This window comes from Oryx dammah, unplaced genomic scaffold (genome assembly GCF_014754425.2).
Source record: "Oryx dammah isolate SB20612 unplaced genomic scaffold, SCBI_Odam_1.1 HiC_scaffold_19, whole genome shotgun sequence".
NCBI lineage: Eukaryota > Metazoa > Chordata > Mammalia > Artiodactyla > Bovidae > Oryx > Oryx dammah.
Window position 1 is genome coordinate 76466725 of NW_024070203.1, and position 22511 is coordinate 76489235.

A 22511-nucleotide genomic window follows, 5' to 3' on the forward strand; every position below is an offset into this window, starting at 1 on the left:
GTATTAATAACAATTATTTCAAACTTCTGTCTACTTACTCCAAATCTCAGTCGTTTGTGGGTCTTTTTCTACTAGTTAAATTTTCTCCTAATAATGGGTCAAATCTTCCTGCTTTTTTGGTATCTTTTTTCTTTTTTAATACATATCAGATACCATGTATAAAGACTATGGAAACAGAAGTCAACGTTATTTTTGCTGAGAGAAGGCACATCTTTTCCCATAAGGTAGCGTGGATAAGGAGTGGATCATTTCTGTCCAGTCTTTGGGGTTGGTTTGCAACTCTAACTAAACTCAATTCATCTTCCATTTGAAATGTCTCAAGGGTGACATGTCCTGTATTTCTTATGGGCCTCCTACAGTATTGCACTGTTCAACAGAAATATAATGCAAACCACAATCGGAGCCGCCAATCTAAATTAAAAAATGCTGGCAGTCACACTGAAAAAAGGATTTTAAAAAACAGTGGGAAAATAGTTTTCAATTATTGAGCTCTAAGAGTTCTTTATATATTCTGAATACAAGTCTCGTGATTTTTAAATATTTTCTCCCATTCTGTGAATTATCACATTCTTGACAGAGTCCTCTGCACCACAGAAATTTGTAATTTTGGTAGAGCTCATTTTATCTTTTTTTCTTTTTTCCCTTATGCTTTTGATGTCATTTTAAAGAAACCATTATCTAATCAAAGGTCACAAAGACTTACTCTTATCCTTCCCCCTGTAAGTTTCAGAATTTTAGCTCTTAATTTTACATTTCTGGTCCTTTTGGCTTAATTTTTATACACAGTGTCAGGTAAGGATCTAACTTCATATTGATATTCAGATATCTAAGTACCATTTGTTGAAAAAAATATTCTTTACCACTGAGTTGTCTTGGCTCCTTTATCAAAAACCAACTGACGGTAAATGTGGTGGATGGTTTATTTCTGGACTCTCAATTCTGTTCATTGGTCTAGATATCCTACTTTCATACCAGTACTCCACTAGCTTGATTACTGTTGTTTAGTCATAAGTTTTGAAATTTAGCAGCGAGAGTCCTTCAACTTTGTTCTTTTCGAAGACTGTTTTGGCTATTTGGAGTCCCTTGAAATTCCATATGAATAATTTCCTTATAGGCTGTAGAAACTTTGCCAATTTCTACAAAGAAGCTAGCTGGAATTTTGATGTGGATCATACTGAATCTGCAGATCAGTTTAAGAAGGATTGACATCTAACAATATTAAGTATTTTGATCAATGTTCTTGGGCTATAATTCTGTGTATTTAGATTTTCTTTAGTTTCTTTCAACAATGTTCTGTAGTTTTCAGAGTATAAGTTTTCTGATTCTTCTGGTAAATTTATTTTTAAGGATTTAATTCTTTTTGATGATATTATGAATGGAATTGTTTTCTTACTTTCACTTTTGGATAGTTCTTTGCTTATTGCTATTGTGAACTGATATTTACACAGTCGTTCCTTGGTACCTCTGCAGGACTGATTTTAAGACCCACTGGGAATACCAAAATCCAGAGACATTCAAGTCCATTAGTCAGCCCTTCACATCCATGGTTCTGTATCTCAGATTCAACCAACTATGAGCTGTGTGGTAATGTATTTACTATTAGGAAAAAAATCCACGTATTTTGAACCTATTGTTCAAGGGATAAGTATATACTGATTTTTTTTTTTTAAATCTTGCAACTTTCTTGAACTGGTTTATTTGCCCAAAAGTTTTCCAGAGGCTGCCTTAGGATTTTCCATATATAAGATCATGTCACTGGCAAAAAGATATAGTTTTTTTTCCTTTCTTACCATCTGGATGCTTTTTATTTCATTTTCCTACCTAACTTCCCTGGCTTCAACCTCTAATACAATGCTACATAGAAGTGATGTCTTGCTTCTGATATTAAGGGGAGAGCACCCAGTTTTTGATTATGAGCTATAATAGCTGTGGGGTTTTTTACAGAAGCCATTTATCACATTAAGGAAGTCAGAAAAAACAAGACAGAAAGAAGAAACACAAAAGGCAGATTAAAAGAAAGAGGAAGTAAAAACACATGGGAAGGGAGCAGGAGGATGAAATCGCTAAATCACATCATCAAGGGAGGGACTGAATGATAGAAGTATGAATTTAAAATAACTGAAGAGGATTCTAAGATAGATTCTGAAATGCTCTGCCACTGAAGCATATGCTTTTGGAAAAATACATAAAATTCTATGTGCCTTGGCTTTTGTCAATTAGAAAAAGAAAGTAAGGGCATTTACTCTAGAAACATAGAACAGCCATTATGTACTTTCTGTGTACTTATTTTTACATGTTTTCTGTGAGGCAGGATGTGAGGCACTGAAGATCTAAAGAGATAATGTACACTTTCAGACTTAATTCACTTTTTGGCATTGTATTTCTATATCCTATAAAATAAGTCAGACTATTAACATAGTGAAACAGGGAAAGAAGTGAGATATAGTGAAAGAAGGCAGAAAGTAAAGAAAGAAAAAATGTGAAAAGGGAAGAAAGGTAAAGAATGAAGAAAAATACAGAAAGGGAATGAAAAGTTAGGTCTCGAAAAAAAAAATCAAGAAGTGAGTAAGGAGAGAGACTGAAGGGAAAAGAATATTCAAGAAGGACAAAGGGGAGGAAGCAAGGAATCAGGAAGAGGGGAGTCACATCTTCATAAATGACGGCTGGAGAGCCAGAAAGGAGAAAGGGTAGAGGAGGAGAGGAAGTTAATACCTTTAGTGACTCACTTTATTGATGGTGACAGGGTCTTTTAATAAGAAACATATTTCTTTCACCAAAAGTAAAGTAGAAAACTCTTTGAGGACCACTTACTTCTGAAGTGGAAAAGAAAAGAAAAGATAAATATACCTGATAGAATTTCCAAATGTTAGAAAATTAAATTGCTTTCACCCACAAAGGATTCTACTGTAATCCTTTCTCTAGATACTGAGGAAGTCAAAGCATGAGTGGTGATATTGGCTCTGTCATTACTTGACTAGGGACAATGATTCTTTTGGCTCCTCAGTTTCCTAATCTATAAATAAGGAAACCATATTAGATGATTCCTAAAGCCTACTTAAAGCCTACTATAAGCTACCAGAAAAAAAAGTAACACAAGAAAGTAACCAAGATATAGAATTCAAAGGCAAACAACAACAACAACAAATCAACTCTAATAACAGAAAAAAATTGATAAAACAAAATCCATAGGTCCACTTAAAGAAAAAATAGCTGTCATCCTCTAGGTGGTAAATGCATTATAAAAATCAGAATCTTTCCTAGCAGTAACATTTATTGGAGAACAGTAGAAATGTATTTCTTCTAAGAGTAAAAGAATATAACATCTGAAAAACAGACCAGAAGGAAAAATAAGACATTTGTTCATCTGTATTTCTGTGACTTTTCTCACTTGGTATTATTTGCAACTATACTTTTGTGTCTGGCAGCTGTGCCAACTTCAGTACGAATGATATATTATTTTTATCATGTTGATTACATGTGTTCACCAGTTTAGTTGTCCGTATATGCTTGGTGTGGTTTGCAAATACTCAGTGACAAAATCCAGAGCATGGCATTTTCACAGAAAGTGTTTACTGTGAAATTTCTCCTTAGAAGTTTGCTTTTCTTTACAGCTTTGATCCATATGACATGCACAGTCCTAAATTTCAAATAATGGCTTATAGTTAAATTAAGAAAATGCTTCAGTGTGACACAATATGACTACACTAAGATGTGGTAGTTCTAGAAAGGACCTCATTTTCTCATGTGATTAGAGATTTGGTCAAATTTAAAGTCTGCTAAAATTTTCCAAACTGCGCTTCTTCAGTTTTACGGTGACTTGGTACTTACTTTCTGTTATTCATCAACACTTCACAGAAATACTTGATTTGTCTGAATGAATTTAAAAACCCACAACTGAAGAAAATCAGAAAAACCTGGTTTTATATATCAAAAGATCCTGAATGAAAAGTATTTCTGCAGGCCACACTACACAAGTTTTATTGATCAGTGTATTTCTTTGCAGTATGAAAATATTGCAAAATTGGACATAAGAAAATAAACTTACTGGTAAATATCTTTCCTGAGGACGGATCTGCCAAGGGGATTGTCAGCCTGGGGAGCCATAGCAACAGAGCCAATCTTCAGAACCATGGTATCTTCCTTTGCTGTCTGATTAACTGTAACGAAAAAATAGATTCATGAGGAAACAGCAGATCTGTGTGCAACCTCATGTATAGGGAGAAATTTTTGAAGAATGGGATAGACACACATTAAGATAAGACCATAAATGAGGACAAGAAAAAATTTGCTTAAAATAGAAATATTTAATGCTCTGTCCATTGTTCTTTTCTATCCCAATAAATAGTTCTCTGCACAAACAATTAAAAATGGCAATAAAAAAATTCACCCAACATAAAAACATGCAATATTAATTATATATAAGTAATACTGAGTAGTATATTTATCTAATTTCATGATGTGATACTACTACATTTTTCTCCCAAGTGATTTTCAACCCTGGGTTTTCAACACTGTACTGTTGTTTACAAATACATTAAAGGATATCAGAAAGTCAGTAACAAATTCTCCAAGTTGTTTGAATTTACATAATTTTACTAATACAACACACATACACATACAAACACACAAGAGCACTTAAGGTGTAACATGTCAGCTGAATGGCTGCAACAGTAAAGAAAGAAAAAACCAAGTAACTGATTAATATATAAGGACATTTCAACCTGCTATTCTAGGTATTTTTTTATGTTAATAATTTCTACCGTGGAACTGCTTGAGAAATAGTAATTTTACACCTGTGTAAAAGTCCTATTTCCTAATGGAACCTAAAACTAAGGTAAGTATTCTCAGAAAACAAGAAAAGGTAAAAGGGTAATTCTGATTCTTTAAACTGAATTAAAAAAAAATTATCACATGTTCTCATGTTACAAAGCTAAACAATTCTATAAGCCACTGGCTAATTCAATGTCTTTTAAAAAAATTATTTGGAATAAAGAACTTTTTTGGATGCCCTCATTAATTTACATTAAATTTATTCCCTCTTTCGCCTCAGATGAGTCTACTGCAGTAGCCATTCAAAACTGTTTAAAAATTGTTAACAATATATACTTTTCTGGGTTTTGAAGAAAACATATAGTAAAATTCATAGTTTCTTTCAAAGAACTATCATCTGCCACAAATGTAACAGAAAAGGACTGGCTGCAAGACCTCAGGAATATCCTGAACAGAACATGCCTACAAAGGCATACAATCCATATTTCCCAAACTGTGGTGCCCAAAGAATGCAAAAGCTAAGAGATTATTTCCAGCTGCTTTGACAAAACACTTGGTATGGTCTGACTTAGATTAGTCTAAAAAAGAAAGTCAGAATTAGGAAAATCGGAAAAAAGAAGAAGAAAGATATTCGGTGAGGAAAAGAAGGAACCAGAATAAGATGTATATAAGGGAGAGGCAAAATGGCAGGGGAAGGGGTAAGACAGCAAAGGGGGAAGACAGAGATGAGCTATCATAATAAATATCAGCATGTGGATGCTACAACACAGATGCTATTTTTGAATGTCCACAGCAAAAAAGATCAAATTAAACACTGCTTCTCATGAAGTCATACTATTTTCAAATGACTAGAGGTCTGGCTTGATTATAGGTCCTTATACTATGAAAACTGTTTACATTTCACAGATCCTGCATTTTATGTCAGGCTTATCAAATAGTTTCATGTGGGTAAAACCTCTGATTAAGCAGAAGGCATCAATTAAATCAATAAATAGTAAGCCTGGAGAATAGACCATACCACAAAAGTGCGATTAGTGTACTTGCTAACTGTTCTTCCAGGCTACAGATACTACCCACCATATGAAAGTCTAAAATGTAATAGAAACACTGCAGTAAATGAGGTACATATGGAAGAAAAATGACGTCCTTAGTGTTACATACAAAGCTAGATCCAAGAACAGAATTCTGTTTCTGTTAGAGCCAAAAGTATTCTCACTAGATTAAACTGACTACAAAGTTATATAATAATAATAAAATGTATATTTGCTTAATCATTCATGAACTAAAATAATCAATTTTATTATAGAAAGTATTCAGCTTATCAAAATGTATCCGGAGATATAAGAAAAACTAGTAAAAATAGGTATTTATAGAAGAAAGCACCTTGAGTCATGTCTTTAGTTATTTGATAGCTAGGGGGGAAAAAAAACATGAAACAAGCTTTCCTTTTTTGGTTTATTTCACCTGCATTTAATAGTTGGACCAAATGAGGAAATATTCCCTCTAGAAGCATTTTCAATTCATGAAAATGAATGCCTTCCTTCTTTGCTGTAACTGTATTTTTAAAAATTGAGCCTCATGAGGAACTACTCACTCTAGAAGACTCATACCAGATCCAAAACACAGCCCTCTGTTATGAAATAAATAGCTTAAGCTGGAAGTCAAACACCTGTAGATTCAGAATCTTGATAATAATGGCACATAAAGCAAGCAATATTCAAGTCGAAAACCAGACTTTAATATAACTACTTTAAATATTACAAAGTTAAATATATTTTTATTATTAATTGAATTTTACAGATGAACTATTAGAAACTTGTACATTTCATGTAAAATGAAATATATGTCTGACTTTATATTTTCTTGAGGCAAGAGAGTATGTATTGAAAATGAAAAGGCTAAGAACAAATCTGAAATTATGAGCTTGATTAAGTAACCAAAAGCTTAAAAGAGCAGAATCTTCATGAAATTGTCAGACAATATCAGACTGTTGTTCATAACTAAGTTTTTAAAAAATTCAATATGAAATAAAAACATTTTAGAGACTTCAATTTTCCTTTAAGATTTTCAGTATAAACTCTATATAATAAAACATCTAAAGTCTCAAAGGTATTTAAACTTGCCACTGAAATGTTAAACTTCTATAAAGCCACAACTATAATGACAACCTCACATAAAGCTATCAACAAAAGGTACTATTAGTTATTGACATATTTTCAGCTGAAGATACAATGAAGGTTCAATAATATGTAACCCAGTGATTATGTGCATTAATGGGAAATACAGTCACATCCAGTTTGCCAATCATCTCCGACAGACAGACAGAAACTTCTTGGAGATAGTTTTATAGTTTCTGCTAAGAAGTATGAAATAGTGACATTTCAGTATGCTATCACACTCAATAAGACATAATTTACATTCAGTTTAATTAATCTGATTAAAAATATTATACTCATCTGAATTATAGCAGTAATGAAGAAAGATAAAGTGTCCCCAAAATTTAACATAATATGTCAAGACAATAGAATTTTTGACAAACATTTATATATATATATATATATTTTGTGGATAGGCACATGTTTTGGCAATTCATAGTATCTCAGATACAGACATGAGAACAGGTATAAGCAAAGATATACATGCTGATATAAATATAGGTGTACACATAGACACACACACACACACACACACAGAATCAAATAGCAAAAAAAGAAAAGAAAAGAAAAGACGTGTGCAATACATTGCAGGTCAAACAACAGGCTTCACACACAGACTTCTTAATAAATGATGAAGAACGGATGAGCAACTCTTTAGGGAAAAAAGTATACTTTTCATTAATGAGACTGACAAAAGACCAAACAGCATGACAGATCTCTATTACAAGGACAGCAGGGAAACAGTATAAACTGGTCATGCAATTTATAGGAGGGCATTTTGACATCCCTTAATATTTTTAAGGTAGATACCCTTTGATCTAGCAATACTTTTGCTAGAAATTTATTCTATATATACTCACACAAGTCATGAAAAATACCAGCAAAAAGTGTTTATTACACAAAGTGTTCATTACACAAAGTGTTCATATAAGCAAAGGATCAAAATTAACCAAAAGTCCACAGAGAAATGTGGCAGACAGTATTTTCCAAAGATGGCTGTAACAACAAGGCCCCTTCCCTAACTTCCATCTCATACGCTCTTATTCAAGGTTACATGCTTAGCAGGTACTTCAGGGTCAGAATTCTGAAATTATACCTTAAAAATCCCACCACAAGCAGCACCAAAAAAGAACAAAGGAGCTTGAAAAATAAACTAGGAAGAGTCTAGAAACCTTCTGTAATTACAAACAATTGAGGATTTTCCTAGTTACAGCAAGGAAATGGGAAATTTAAAGCAGTATCAACAAAACTGTGTGATACACAGTATTCATCATAAAATTTAACTAAATGTTCATAAAACAATAAGCCAACAAACAAAACAAATATACGCACAAAAGAGATAAAGCTTTTCCTTTCCCTCCCTTTTCTCAAATAGCCAGATGAGTATCCCTTTGGACATCTATACAAATCAATGAAGCACAGAACCTGTTTTGATAAACCACCACTGAGTATGACAGAAAAATGAGGCAAGGGTCAACCAATGAAGCTCCCGACCTCTGTCTACTGTGAAAGTGCTCAGCACACAGGCACCACCACCTTTACTAAGAGGGAACTGCCCTCCATGCTTCCTGTTGACTCAACACTATCATTCAGAAACTGCTACAAATCCTGCCCTCGTCAAAAGAGCTTCAAAGCAGACTGGTGGTTAATCAAGACCATAGAATTCTCAACAAAGAACTGCCATATAAACCAGCAATTTAACCCCGAGGTACATACTCAAAAGAATCAAAAATGAGCTTGAACAGACAAGTACATAGCAGCATTACTCACAATATCAATGGAAACAATCCAAGTGTCTGATAGAAGAATGGATTAAAAAAATGGGGTATATCCATACAATAGATACTATTCTGCCATACAAATAAACGAAATTATGATGCATGGTATACAACATGAATGAACCCTGAAAACATTATACTAAGCGAAATAAGCCAGACACAAAAGGACATATTCTCTGATTCAACTCATATGAAATACCTACAACAGGCAAATTCAGAGAGACAGAAAGTAAGCAAGGGGGTGTTATTCTTCAATCTGTAAGGTATAGAGTTACTGCTTGGGGTGATGAAAACATTTTGGAGATAGAAAGTGGGAATGGCTGCACAAGATTGCCAATATAATTTATTCCATTAATGCAGTATGTGGAGTGTTGGCTAATTTTTTAAAGCAATTTTTAGTTATCTTAGGTATATAGAACACAATATTGGAGGTCAACAAAACAAATGACACAAAGTATAAGCTTTATTAGCAAAAGACCTTAAGAAAAACATCTCCTATTTCTTACTCTAGTAATCAATCAGCAGAGTCAGAAACACACACAGTATTTAAAAGTTATTTAAAATAAGACTGGAAAAAAAATTCTGAAGAGAATACCTTCAATACTTGGCTGCATTTCTTCTGTTTTCGGAACAAAAATTCTGATTACGCTTGTGTTGATATAAATCAAAGGTAAATTGCGTGAAGTCAGTGTATGGGTCCTCATGGGCTGACCAGGAGATTTTCTTTTCTCTTTTTGGGTCCTTGGTAGTTTTGCTTGAAATATACTTGCAATGGCATTAAGTAAAGGAAAACAAAGGACAATATCAAAGGCTTGTGCTGAAAGAAGTATTTCATGAAGAAAATGAGGGGAACCATCTGTTAAACCTTCAGATAACTTATGAAAGCTTCTTCGCTCATTTCTTGATGTTAACTTGTGGCGAACATTTTTTGTTACAGCTTTTGTGTATGTCAAAGACAGAAATCCATGCTGCTGATGAGAGCCATCTAGAAGCTTTGCAGTTGTCTGTTCCAGAAAGAGGAAATCACAATACATATTTTATTCAAAAAGAAAAAAAAAAAGAATTTGAAAGCAGAAAACAATCTAGGTCAGTACTATAATCTTTTGTTATGTCCATATTTTTTCCCCATGATTGATCAATGTTTAATATAAACAAAAAAATAAAAACACACTTCTTAACGAGCACATTACTGATCAATTCTATAGACAGGGCAAAAGCCTCTAAGACTCAGAATGACTGAACTCAGTTTAGGAATCCTGGGTTGTAGTTCTAGGTCCTGAGAGAGGTAATTAACCTCTTTGTGCCTCTTTCTATAACTTTTACATTTTCTACAACATTCAGAATTTGGGACAGTTCATATATAGATTTATCTTTTCATTCTTGATAATTTTTCATTAACAGTAGCAATATGCTGTCATAATTTGGTTCAGACAGGGTTTGTTTATGAAAGAAAAATTTAGATAACCATGTTATGTATTTTCATTTGTGATCAACAACGTGAAAAGTTGATTGACTTCACATGTATAAAAACAAAGTTTTTCTTCTGTAATCTCACTAATATATATGAAGAGCCCATAAGACAAGCATCACTGATATCACACTTTGATAACTGAATTAACAATTTAATGTATATAAAGAGAAAATGGTATCACAAGACAAAATTAGCTCTCTTTTAGAACTTGTCTATTTTCCGGCACTCATATTGTTTATAAAATCTACCTAACAACTCTCTTTCAACTCATATTCCCTGGGTTTAATACCATATTAAGACATAAACATCTGATTGAGACTGAAAACTATATCATAACAACTTCAGTACTTGTGACAAAACTTGTCCAATAAACTTATATTCAAATCGAACACTATAAAATTACAGTAAAAGAGCATACTTTTAAGGGTAAAGTAAAACATGTAATTTGAATTTCTCAACATATAAAAAGGATATTTTTGAGAAAAGTTTTCCTGAACCAATTAATGTACATAAAATTCTATTTTGCAAATTAATCAAAATATAAACTCAAAATACAACCCGTCTTCCCAAGGCTTGATGAAGATTTTTAGTTATTGGAGTTCAAAGAGTGATGTTAAAAGAGGAAGTGAACTGAGGAAGAATGAAAAAGAAGGAAATACATTCACATAAACAAGAAAAAAGTGAGAAGGAGCAAAGCAACAATATGTCAGAGCCTACGTTATTCCATCATCAGTAAACCTCTTCTATTTTCTGCCTCTCATTTTGCTGCCTATCACACAATGAGAAGAAAATAGTATGAAACTCAGTGCTCTGTTAATTTTGTTTTAAATTTGGATTTTATAGTGAAGAAAGACAAGATAAAATTTACCTTTGCAAAAGTATCTCAAAATCAATTTTTGACCATTAAAAAGAGCTTGTAAAGTAAGCATTAAATAGATATGCAATATAATAACTTCATATAATTGTCCTGCCCTCAGAACATTTTTTACTTTGTCCAACTTTCTCACTGCATTTTATCTTATTTCCCTCTCTTTTGGCTTTCTACACTCAAAACAAAAGGAAATACAGTAAAGCAAGAAAAAGTGATTGCAATCTCATCACTATGATGCTGAACTGCGGGCAAGCGTAGATGGACAAGGGTGCTGTGGCTGGCCGCAACGGGAGAGGCCACAGCAACGCTGTCTCTAGGGCTCAACTGGGATGAGGGTGTGGAGGGGTAGAACCAACCCCAAATCTACATAAATCACCCCAAAGCTTAACGAATGGCAACATTTGAATCCTGGAAACGGTATAAAAGGTGTTTGACAATATAAATGTTTTGATTTGGTAAAGATATCTTTAAACATGTTGACTGTAGGTATTCTTAAAAGGTTAGTACCCATGAGAGAAAGTGTGTTGAAGTGCTGCATTCCTAACTGTGCTAGAAAGATGAGGGAAAAAACTTAAAGAATGGATACATACTAGCTGGAATTGAGATAATATAAGTATTACTTTTCATACAGTAATAATAATATTTTATACTACTTAAAATGAAAGTCAGACCAATGATAATTATTGAAATGTTAATAAAATTCAAAATTTAGAAAAATTGATAAAATTCTAAAACATATTAACAATAATTTTGGTTTGCTTTCATGAATACATGTTAAAATTATTAAGAAAGCTTCTCATGGATGCTCATGAACATTAAAGAGAAGAAAATAAATCTAAACAGAATGTCCATTAATACAAAGGCCATATTTAGGGACAATTTTTATCCAGACTAGACTGGAAAAAATTCAAAAATCAAATCAGAAACTAGTTTTGCTATGCAATTACAATGTTAAACACTAAATCTAAGAACACAATTATTTAAAATATTTGGCTAATTTTTACACTTTATTTTTAAAGGTATATGTCTTAATACCTTTTAAGTTACAAAAATAGGGGAAATGAATACTAGTTTTCAGATGCTGAGAAAATATTTAATAACATTTGCACTTATTTAATAGTTTCTTAAGAGGATTTCTATTACCATTGTGGAAATCTACTCTTAATATTTAAAATTTACATGTATTTTTATTGACTTTAAAATATCATTTAAAAGAACTAGCTTAATAATATATTCAGATATTTTGTACCACCAGGGGAAAAGAAGTTCTAAACTTCTAAAACCCACTGGTGTACAGTCTAGTGTTTCTCTTTCATCTAGTAATTGACAGATGTACAACCGTGTCCAGATTTAAGACCAAATAAATAAGGCACTTGGAGTTAGTTCTGAGAAGGAAACGCATAATAATAGGGGAAAAAGCAGTGCAAGGAAGAATCATAAAAGGAATGACGAAAGCAGTATGGTCAACTCTTGATCAGTCAGTATATGTACAATTTAACAAGCACACATAACATCCCACTTTGATTTTCCAATGATGATGATAAAATTAGTTTATATTCAGTAAACCAGAATGACAAAAAGCATATTCAAGTAACCCAGAAACAAACTGGATTATAGTGAAAGCAGTCTATGATTTAAGAATACATAATAGTTCATTCACAGAGCAAAAGATACAGAGGAAGATAAAAATCAAGAGTTGACTCTATGGATAGTTCCATTCCTTCTCTGGGTTCCTGTTAATGGGAGTTCTGTAGCATAATTTAAAAATGATTTCTTACAGAAGGAAAGAAGCCAGAGCAATTACTGAAAGGGTCCTGCTTGCTGATGGGTCGAACCAACAAGGTGCGTCTGTTCAGCTTGTCAGTACAGGAAAGGAAGACACCTCCACATTGCCCCAGAGACCAACACTCTTCCCCGAGGCTTGAGGTGATGGACAGGAGCAAAGAAGGTGAAAAGACAAAAAGCAATAAAAGCCATAAGCAAAAAAAAAAATCTGGACAGTTTTAATTTTGCTCAAGTTTGCAACGGTTTAGGTTTGAGCCACTGCTAGGTATAGCCTCTGTCTGCACCATCTTCTGCAAAAGCATTGTTAATGGAAGTAAACAAAAAATTGTTGCTTTTAGTGTAAATGACTACTTTTAATTTATAATAAAGGACAATCCAACATGAACTCACGGAAAAACTTAGGAAAAACTTCTAGAAAATCAACATACTAATACATTAATGACAAAGTATATTAATAAAAGCAATCCTACCTTGACCTTATTAAAAATTTACTTAATTGCTGTAACAGGATAATGGTTACAAACCATAAGCAACTTAAAGGAATAGTTTTACTTTGCAATGTAATTTTGTAAGAATAGGTCAAAAAGAATTTGCTGAGCTCTAATTCTTGTAACCATTAGTCCCACTGCATGAAAGAACAAAGATAAACAGTTTATAATATATTTTTAAAAAGTCATAATTACTAAATGAGTCTCACCACAGGTTTTTCTTTGCACTGTAGAAATACTCCTTCAAAATGTCCTGACTGCCAACCTTCCCCTGGCCTGGAAAACATAAGTTCACCTTATCTGTTCTCTTCAATTTTTCTGAGTTAAGAAATTGAGCATATATAACTATTTCAAGTCATTATGATGTAAACAGTACTACACTGAACTAAAACGTGAAACTGACAAAGCAATCAATAGACCAGTTCACATTAGCACCACACCCTGGTAGTTCTGCAGAGAGCACCTGTCTTAATGGTAAATTATATATTTACCAAGGTTATTTTTCTATCTCATTCATGTGACTCTGGGCTCCCCTTGTGGCTTAGACTTCAGTATTCTTGCCTGGAGAATCCCATGGACAGAGGAGCCTGGCGGACTACAGATCATGGTGTCACAGAGTTGGACATGACTGAGCAATTAAGCATGAGCACATGTGACTCTAAGGTCCATAAGGGTATGGTTTATGTCTATTTTTGCTGAACACTATATCCCTAGTGCTTAGTATAGTGCTTGGGATATAATACACACTTCATAAACATTTTGATTAAAAGAATGAATAAACTAAACATTTAAAACTTACATAAAATTAACAGCAAAATCATTGATAATCTATATAACATAAATTGTAATATTCACATAATCAAGAAATTATTTCAGCAATAAAATAAAATTCACATATATTTGCTAGGATCATTTTGATATGGAGATATACCATTCAAAAGGAACTGAACCACCCCATTATCAAAAATCTATCACTGATTCACTGTTACTCCAACAGAAACAATGATCATATACTTGGGAAAATAATACTATTATAACAGGTCTTAATATATACCCAGCAAAATATTTTGACCATCACAATTTTGACACAATTTTTGGCTTTGACAGAGCTGTTATTTACATAAATGATATACATAATAAAGAATGAAAAATCAAATGTTTTAAATGCAGAATTAGAAATCTCTTTAAAAAGATTTTGGTTTTTAGAGTATATAATGCATCGATAAAGGTACAGAAACATGTGCACTTTTGCAGATACTTAATTGTTGATGAATAAATAAGAATCCAGGGAAAAAAAGGACTTTAAGGCTGTTTCTTTGCCAAAATACTATGAAAATGAAAATATGATGTTGTTTAGAAAACATTTTTAAAAAACTATATGTGAGTTTTACAGTATATGAATCATATTTCAATTATTAAAAAAATTCCAGGGTAGTATTATAAACCAAAAAAACCCCAAAGGCATCTGTATTTTTATTTGGGAAAAATTGATGATAAATTGTTATATATATATATCTTTATGAAAATATCTAAAACTTTAATTTTTTACTACCATCATTCAATATTATAAAAAAATCATATTTATTTATAATCTTCTTTTGGTAGAAATTTATTAGGAAGGAAAAATATGGTTATAGGAACATCTATTAATACCACAGGTACATTAATCTTCTGTGAGTTAAGAAGTCCTCAAAGTTGTAAGGAAATGAGAAGCTGCTCCACTTCTATAATGGTATAGGAAGTGGATGAGAAGTACACAGCAAAAACCAAAGCCATTAGCTGTGTCCCAGGCATCTTAGCAAATATACAACATGCACAACAAACTGTGAAGTGATTAGTAAAAGCAGCTTATTTCATTTAATATGACAAGGTGGATATTTCGGAACAGATTTGCCCTCTTATACAATAAAACTTTATTATATTCCATATATGAATGATACTAAGTAAAATTAATATATCTGTTAAGAACCATCTTTGGGAATATCTACAATATTTTTAAAAATAACTAATCAAATAAAAATATAAAAATTCTTTCATAGACTTTGGTCAAAGAAAATAGTTTTTCCCATATTCATTATTCATTACTTACTTGCTTCTATAGTGATCAATATTGAAACTTTCTATTTTACATTTCACTTTAGTGTACACATCCTGGACATCTATTGAAGCACTGAGATCTTCTAGTTCACTGACCATACAAAGTTCTGCAGGAGGAAGCAAATACTAAATTAGTATAGGGCTCACAATCAACATAAAAACTTTTAATTTTACATTTAATGTTGCCATATATATCCTTGACATGTACAGAGGGACTGACAGTTTCTGTTCATTAACCACATAAAATTTTATAATAACTAGCAAAATTAATATTAATATGTGCATCAAAATTAAGATAGGATACTTATTTCAAAATAAGGGAAATAACCAGTTAATGTATGAAGTATTACATCTAGTATCAGTCAACAATCTCTGCAATATTTTCAGTGATATAACCACTGAAGAAAGTACAAATACGGTTAAAATAATATGTTTTATATTGGTGACTTTTACCACAATTAAAAAAAAAGAAATTACCTCATGGCTTTTGGAGTGAATTTTAATACAAACAAGACAGAATTGAGGTAAGATAGGCACCACGTTAGTACTGCTAATAGAAATCACTTGAATTAGATCTAATGATGTTTGATTTAAATGACAATGATTAAATAAAACAAGGTCTCCAATTTCTTCTAAAAACAGTGTTTAATATTTTATCTGTAGAGTAGAAAAGTAACCCTATACCTATGCCTTTATTGTCAGGATCTGGAGCAAAGAGCTTTACAGTAATCTTGGGGAGCACCCACTGCATCCACAGACTAACACGACCACTGGATCCACCAATGTTACTTGTCGTCTGTTCCAAGGTAACAGAATCTGAGAATGGTGAATCATCAACAGCTTGTACAGAATCTCCCTGGGATAAGAAATAACAACAACAATAGTTTTTAACTTGACTAAATATAAGAAAAAATTTATATTTAAGTAAATATAAATAGAAAAAATTTATATTTAAGTAAATATAAATCAATAAATAAATATAAACAATAATGTTTATATTTATATTGATATAAACATAAATGATATTTATATAATATTAAATGTTAAAGTGTATAAATAATAAATATTTATATAAATATAAACAAAAATTTACCATCTGTAATTATTCCTTATAATTTATATATGATATGCAAATCATCTAAGTGCTTATATATAATGCCAATAATATAAACATAGACTAATCATATCATTTTCATAGTTTCAGTGTACATGCATGCCATTCCAGGTTCCTCTAAACAAGTTAGGATCATACTAATGAATATTTTCTTATAGAATAGCTATAGCCAAGGACCAAATCTGGCTCTATTTTTGGAAATAAAGTTTAACTACCTCACAGTCACATCACTCATTTATCTATTGCCTATGACTACTGTTTAGCAGAGACATGTAGCTGCTTTAGGGATGCTATGATCCACAAAGCCTACAACATTTACTATCTTGCCATTAAAATGTCTGTCTACCCCTACTAAGGCGCATTTATGTATGAATCTATGACAATCATAGAAAAAATATAGCATAATTAGCATGATTTAAAAAACAGCAAAGCATGCATCATGCCTCACATAGTTTAATAGTAAGAGGAGTTTTAAAAGTTAGCAGATTCAATGCCAGATTTTTTAAATGACTGATGTGGTTAGAAGTCTCTTAATTAGAGGTAGAGAACATAAGCTTATTCAATTCAACAAATACATAATGAATTCCAGTTATGTATAAGGTCCTAAATTTGGTACTAACAAACGTTCTGAAAAAGGTCTGTTGGGTGGTATTTTTTTTTTTAATCTTTTCAACAGATGAAAATAAATCCTGGTTTGAAGATAAACAGGTTCAGTCTCAAAGGTAGGAAGAGATAATGCCTGAGACAGTGATTACTCATGGATTACCTAATTAAAGATTTAGGTTTTTTAAATCCCAACCTTGCTGTCCATTGAAAACATTCAAAACAACTTGATAAGCTAAACCCATTCTCTGTGAACTGATCAAATACACCATAGCAAGCTTGCTTAAAGATGTATATATATTTAAATACTCATTATATACACTTAAGCTTAGTTTGGCAGGCAACATGATGTACTAGGATAAGGACTTCGGACACTAGTCATGTAATTTGACCTCTCAGAATTCGTTATTCACCACTTCAAAATGGTTATTAGAATGATACTTATCTCTCAGTTATGATTAAATAAGAACATGAAGGAAAAGTGTTTACACATAATGCATAATTCACAAATAGCATGTACGATTATCACCATCAAGTGGACCACTTTAGAAACTGATACAATCCTATAGAATTTGGTATGCTATACCTTCTTGCCCTTCTCATTCTGTCACACTTATAACTTCAGCACATTTCCTTTGCCATAAACATTCAATCTATAATACTTAGTTGATGCTTCGAGTGTCTCAAAAAAATACTCACTTCCAATGCTAAGGATTCATGACCAGTAGTGAACTATCAGCACAAAACATCCCTTAACGTTTAATAGAAGACAATACAAAAACACTTCTTTTTATGGGTAGTTTTTTGGAGCAGAAGCCACTAATCTCTTAGCCAAGGCATTAGACAGCCCCTAAGAGAAGAGACAAGTAAAACTTCTTACAAAACCAATGACCCTATGTTTGTTACCACAGACATGACCTCTATGCAGGTATAGTGACGTCCTATATAAAGTTTTTCCCTTGACCTCAGTTCTACAACAACTTTCAATCAGAAGAAAATTCAATTTCCTTGAATCTCCGAAAGGAGATCAAATAGAGAAGATTTTCACAAGACAACAGGCAAATGTTTACCAGGCACCAAGCACAGCAAAGCAATAGTGTCTTGTGATTTAGTGTGACAGGAAATTATAGTCTTAACATCTGAAGACATTATAATCATTATTTGTACAATTACACCAAGAAAAGCAAACTGCTCATTGCTGGTGATGTTTTCATCTAAATGTTTTCCCCAAAATAACTGGTCCTAAATCTACTAAAATTGAAATTTCTAGAATTTGAGAAGCTATACACAAACGCAGATTTTTCATTAGCTGTCTAAAGTAACACAACATCTAATGAAAAGCACAAACTAATCCCAGAGAAAGATACATTTTACAAAGTCAAATTCAGTAAAAGACTACATAATGTAGTCAGTATGCCTTTCTCTATGAATTGGTTCTTTGAGCAGAACTCATAGATTCAATTCTCCCTCCAACACTCAGAAGAACATTACAACCTCAAGAATGGAAATTATAGGGGGAAAAAAAAAACATCTCAAATCAACAAGACCTTAATTTTTAACACTACTAAGTATATTGAGCAGGAACGCTAAGAAAACTGTGGCTTCAAATTCAATAAGCAAGCGCTCCTAAGAGAGAGTTTTGCTCTCCTTCTTCATGTAGTTTCAGTTTTCATTTTGGATTTACAACATTTTGTGTGGTATTGTTAAATATGTCTGTGCATTCATTTTCTGCTCAATTTCTAAATGTACAGCAAAAACTGAGCCAGAATTGGAGATGCTATTTTCTCACAGGTCTCTATGCCAAGGTTTAAAATATACAGTTCAATACTTTCACCATTTTGTTGCAAATTGACCAAAATACTGAGTTTATTTTGCTAGCTGAATTTATCTTTTTTCATCTGAAAGAGCAAACGCTTCAGCTCTTCATCCTTGGCCTGTTTCAGAGCTCAGGGATGATCAGACTTTTGGCTACACTGCGGCTCTCTTATCAAAATAACTCCAGCATTCGTGTTCAGTCACAAAACTTCCCAAAGGGCTAAACACTTCCACTGTTGGTTGTACTTAAGGGTACCGAGTGGCCTGCTGTGGTTTCCACTACTTAGGCTCTCATCATTCCAACCTGAAGGGTAGGAAACATTAACCGTCTTAAGCTCAGTACTTAAGCCTGTCACTCACATTTGTTCCTCTACTACCATTCAGATCAGGATTCAGGAGGCTAGGACTATATCCACTGAAAAGTATATTGCTCATGATCAACATTTCACCATAAAAAGAACGGCTCAGTGTTTAACGTATAAGTCATCACAGGATCATACAATCAAATACTTCTCTTCTACTTAATACAAACAATTGTTAGGAGTGAGCTTTTTTAAGCCCGATTCATTTATAGTGAATTCTTTATAGTCAAAATAATTTAAAAATAATAGTAGTTTTGACCCTACTTAGACAGAAATACCTTAGTGTTTTTTAAACTTTATACATTTTTGGAATGTAAATAATTAATTAGAAATGTAAGTATACAGATGTATATTATAAATAAGCACAACAAATATAAGGTGACCTCAGATTAATAGGTTATATTTATATAAGAAAACTATTTTGATTTTAAAAAATAAGCCAACAATGGAAAACTTAGAGACATCTTCTAGGACTTCCCCAGTGACTCAGTGGTAAAAGATCCACCTGCAATGCAGAAGATATGGGTTCGATCCCTGGGTCAGGAAGATCCCCTGGAGCAGGAAATGGCAACCCATTCCAGTATTCTTGCCTGGAAAATCTCATGGACGGAGGAGCCTTGCAGGCTACAGTCTATGGGGTCACAAAGAGTCAGACAGGACAGCAAGAGCTAGCGACATCTTCTGGCATGATTATTTTGAAATGACAAAAGCATTAACAACAAACTATTGTGCTGATTTACATGCGAAGGCTGAACAATAACCTGCTATATGTATTGCCTTATTCAATTAATTAGATGACATTAAAAATGCTAGAATTCCTACATTTTAAATAACATTTTCATCCTAATGTGAAGATAAAATCATTTAAAGACAAACATTTAATGAAATAAGTTTATTTTGATGAAGAAATTTAAAAATACGAGACATTCTTAAAATAGTACTTGAGTAAAAATGTTCAAACTAAATTTCCTTTCTAAAAGTTTGTCAAAAATAGTAGTTGGAGGTAGATTACTGCTTATGTTACCTGCACTTAAATAACTGAAAAACTAACAATAGTTTTGCTATATTAGTTGATACCAAACAACTTCTCTCTCTCTTTGTTTTTTGGAGATACACTGACATATAATAATAAAATTTTCAGGTATACAACATAATGATTCTATATTTATATATACACTGTGAAATGACTACAGTAAATCCTGTTATAATCCATTTTCACAGTCATAAATTATTTTTCTTGTGATAAGAACTTGTAAGATCTATAACTTTCAAATATTCAATACAGTATTATTAAATACAGTTATCACAGTGTACACTACATCACTATAGCTTATTTATTTTATAACTGGAAATCTGTACCTTTAGACCACCATCAATCATTTTGTGCCCCCAGCCCAAATTTTCACTTTGGATTTAACTGACAATAAATGCATTTTAAATAATTACTGGAGTCTATGAATCACTTCATGATGGATTTTTTTCTGGATATATATATATATCTATATATATAATTGAAGTACAGTTGATTTATAATACTATATTAATTTCAGATATACAATACAGTGATTCAATATTTTACTCCATTTAAAGTTATAAAATATTGACTTATTGGCTATATACCATGGTATACAATATAGATCATGCTGGATTTTTTTCAAGAACTAGGCTGCTGAAGTAATTTTAATTCCAGAATCAATTAAAAAATGCAATTCAAATTTTTATATGACCCTAAAATTTCAACATTAGTGGTTAATCTGTCAATTTTTACCTTTGTTGAACTCTAAAATCAATATTCTAGCATTTATTCAGCATTCCATATTTTTCTAAAGCTTCAAAATTGTTTCTTTAAAAATGCTTAATGGTTTGCCTAAAATCACAACTTAATTGGAGAGATTTAATTTCATCAACACAATGTTTGTTGTCGTTTAGTTGCTAAGTTGTATTCCACTCTTTTGCGACCTGATGGACTAGCCTGTCAGGTGCCTCTGTCCATGGGATTTCCAGGCAAGAATACTGCGTGGGTTGCCTTTTCCTTCTCTAGATCTTCCCAACTATACCTAATCATAATAGCTGTCCTTCCTATTACACTTTCATGGAAAAAACTGAAAAGCCAGATTCAACATTAACATTTTATACAATTAGGACACCTTCCAATATAGTTTATGTATTTACTCTACAAGAGAAATATGTGAATATGTATTTGTGTCCTGCATGTATATTTGCTTTGTGTGTATGTGCGTGTGTGTGCGCGCTCAGTAGTGCCCAACTCTTGGCGACTCAATGGACTACAGGCTACCAGGCTTTTCTACCCATGGGATTTTCCAGGCAGGAATACTGGAGTGGGTTGCCATTTCCTTCCACAGAAGATCTTTCTAATCCAGGGATCAAATCTGCATGCCCCGTGTCTCCTGAAGATGTTAGCAGGTGGATTCTTTACCACAGTGCTGCCTGGTTGTCATTAAAAGCAAATTATCAAAATACTAGCACTTTTAAAGGCACTTTTTATTATTGGGGTGTTGGAGAAGTCTCTTGAGAGTCCCTTGGACTGCAAGGAGATCCAACCAGTCAATCCTAAAGGAAATCAGTCATGAATATGCATTGGAAGGACTGATGCTGAAGCTGAAACTCCAATACTTTGGCCACCTGATGTGAAGAACTGACTCACTGGAAAAGACCCTGATGCTGGGAAAGACTGAAGGCAGGAGGAGAAGGGGACAACAGAGGATGAGATGGTTGGATGACATCACTGACTCGATGGACATGAGTTTAAGCAAGCTCTGGGAGTTGGTGATGTACAGGGAAGCCTGGTGTGTTGTAGTCCATGGGGCCTCAAAGAGTCTGACATGACTGAGTGACTGAACTGAACTGATTTTGCAGTAATGGCATAATATTTCACATTATATAGTTTTTGAACATCTTCCTGAACACAATTTTTTGACAACCTAAACCAGCTGAAATACACTGAAGTATGTTCTTCGAGTACACAAGTAAAGTTTTGATTCTCCAGGCAAGAATACTGGAGTGGGTTGCCATTTCCTTCCCCAGGGGAATCTTCCTGACCCAGGGATCGGACCCAGGGATCGAACCCTGGTCTCCCGCATTGCAGGCAGACGCTTTAACCTCTGAGCCACCAGGGAAGCCCCATTCCACCTGCAATGTGGGAGACCTGGGTCAATGGGGTCACAAAGAGTCAGACATGAA

At 33.0% G+C, this 22511-nt stretch overlaps 1 protein-coding gene across 3 annotated transcripts in view; it reads right to left on the reverse strand.

Annotated features, from left to right (window-relative positions):
• Positions 1 to 22511, reverse strand: part of VPS13B (vacuolar protein sorting 13 homolog B) — a 772631-nt gene that overhangs the window by 341480 nt on the left and 408640 nt on the right. For 2 of the 3 annotated variants that reach the window (XR_005724545.1, XM_040260993.1), the window contains exons 26-30: positions 16101 to 16272; positions 15409 to 15523; positions 12825 to 12966; positions 9300 to 9708; positions 4046 to 4157 (exon numbers count right to left, since the gene is read on the reverse strand). Coding sequence is in view for 2 of the 3 variants with exons in the window: in XM_040260993.1 (XP_040116927.1) it covers positions 4046 to 4157; positions 9300 to 9708; positions 12825 to 12966; positions 15409 to 15523; positions 16101 to 16272 (950 nt within the window). In the remaining variant the exon portion in view is untranslated. Of the gene's footprint in view, positions 1 to 4045; positions 4158 to 9299; positions 9709 to 12824; positions 12967 to 13528; positions 13596 to 15408; positions 15524 to 16100; positions 16273 to 22511 lie in introns of all 3 variants that reach the window. The other variant, XM_040260994.1, reaches the window with a different exon arrangement.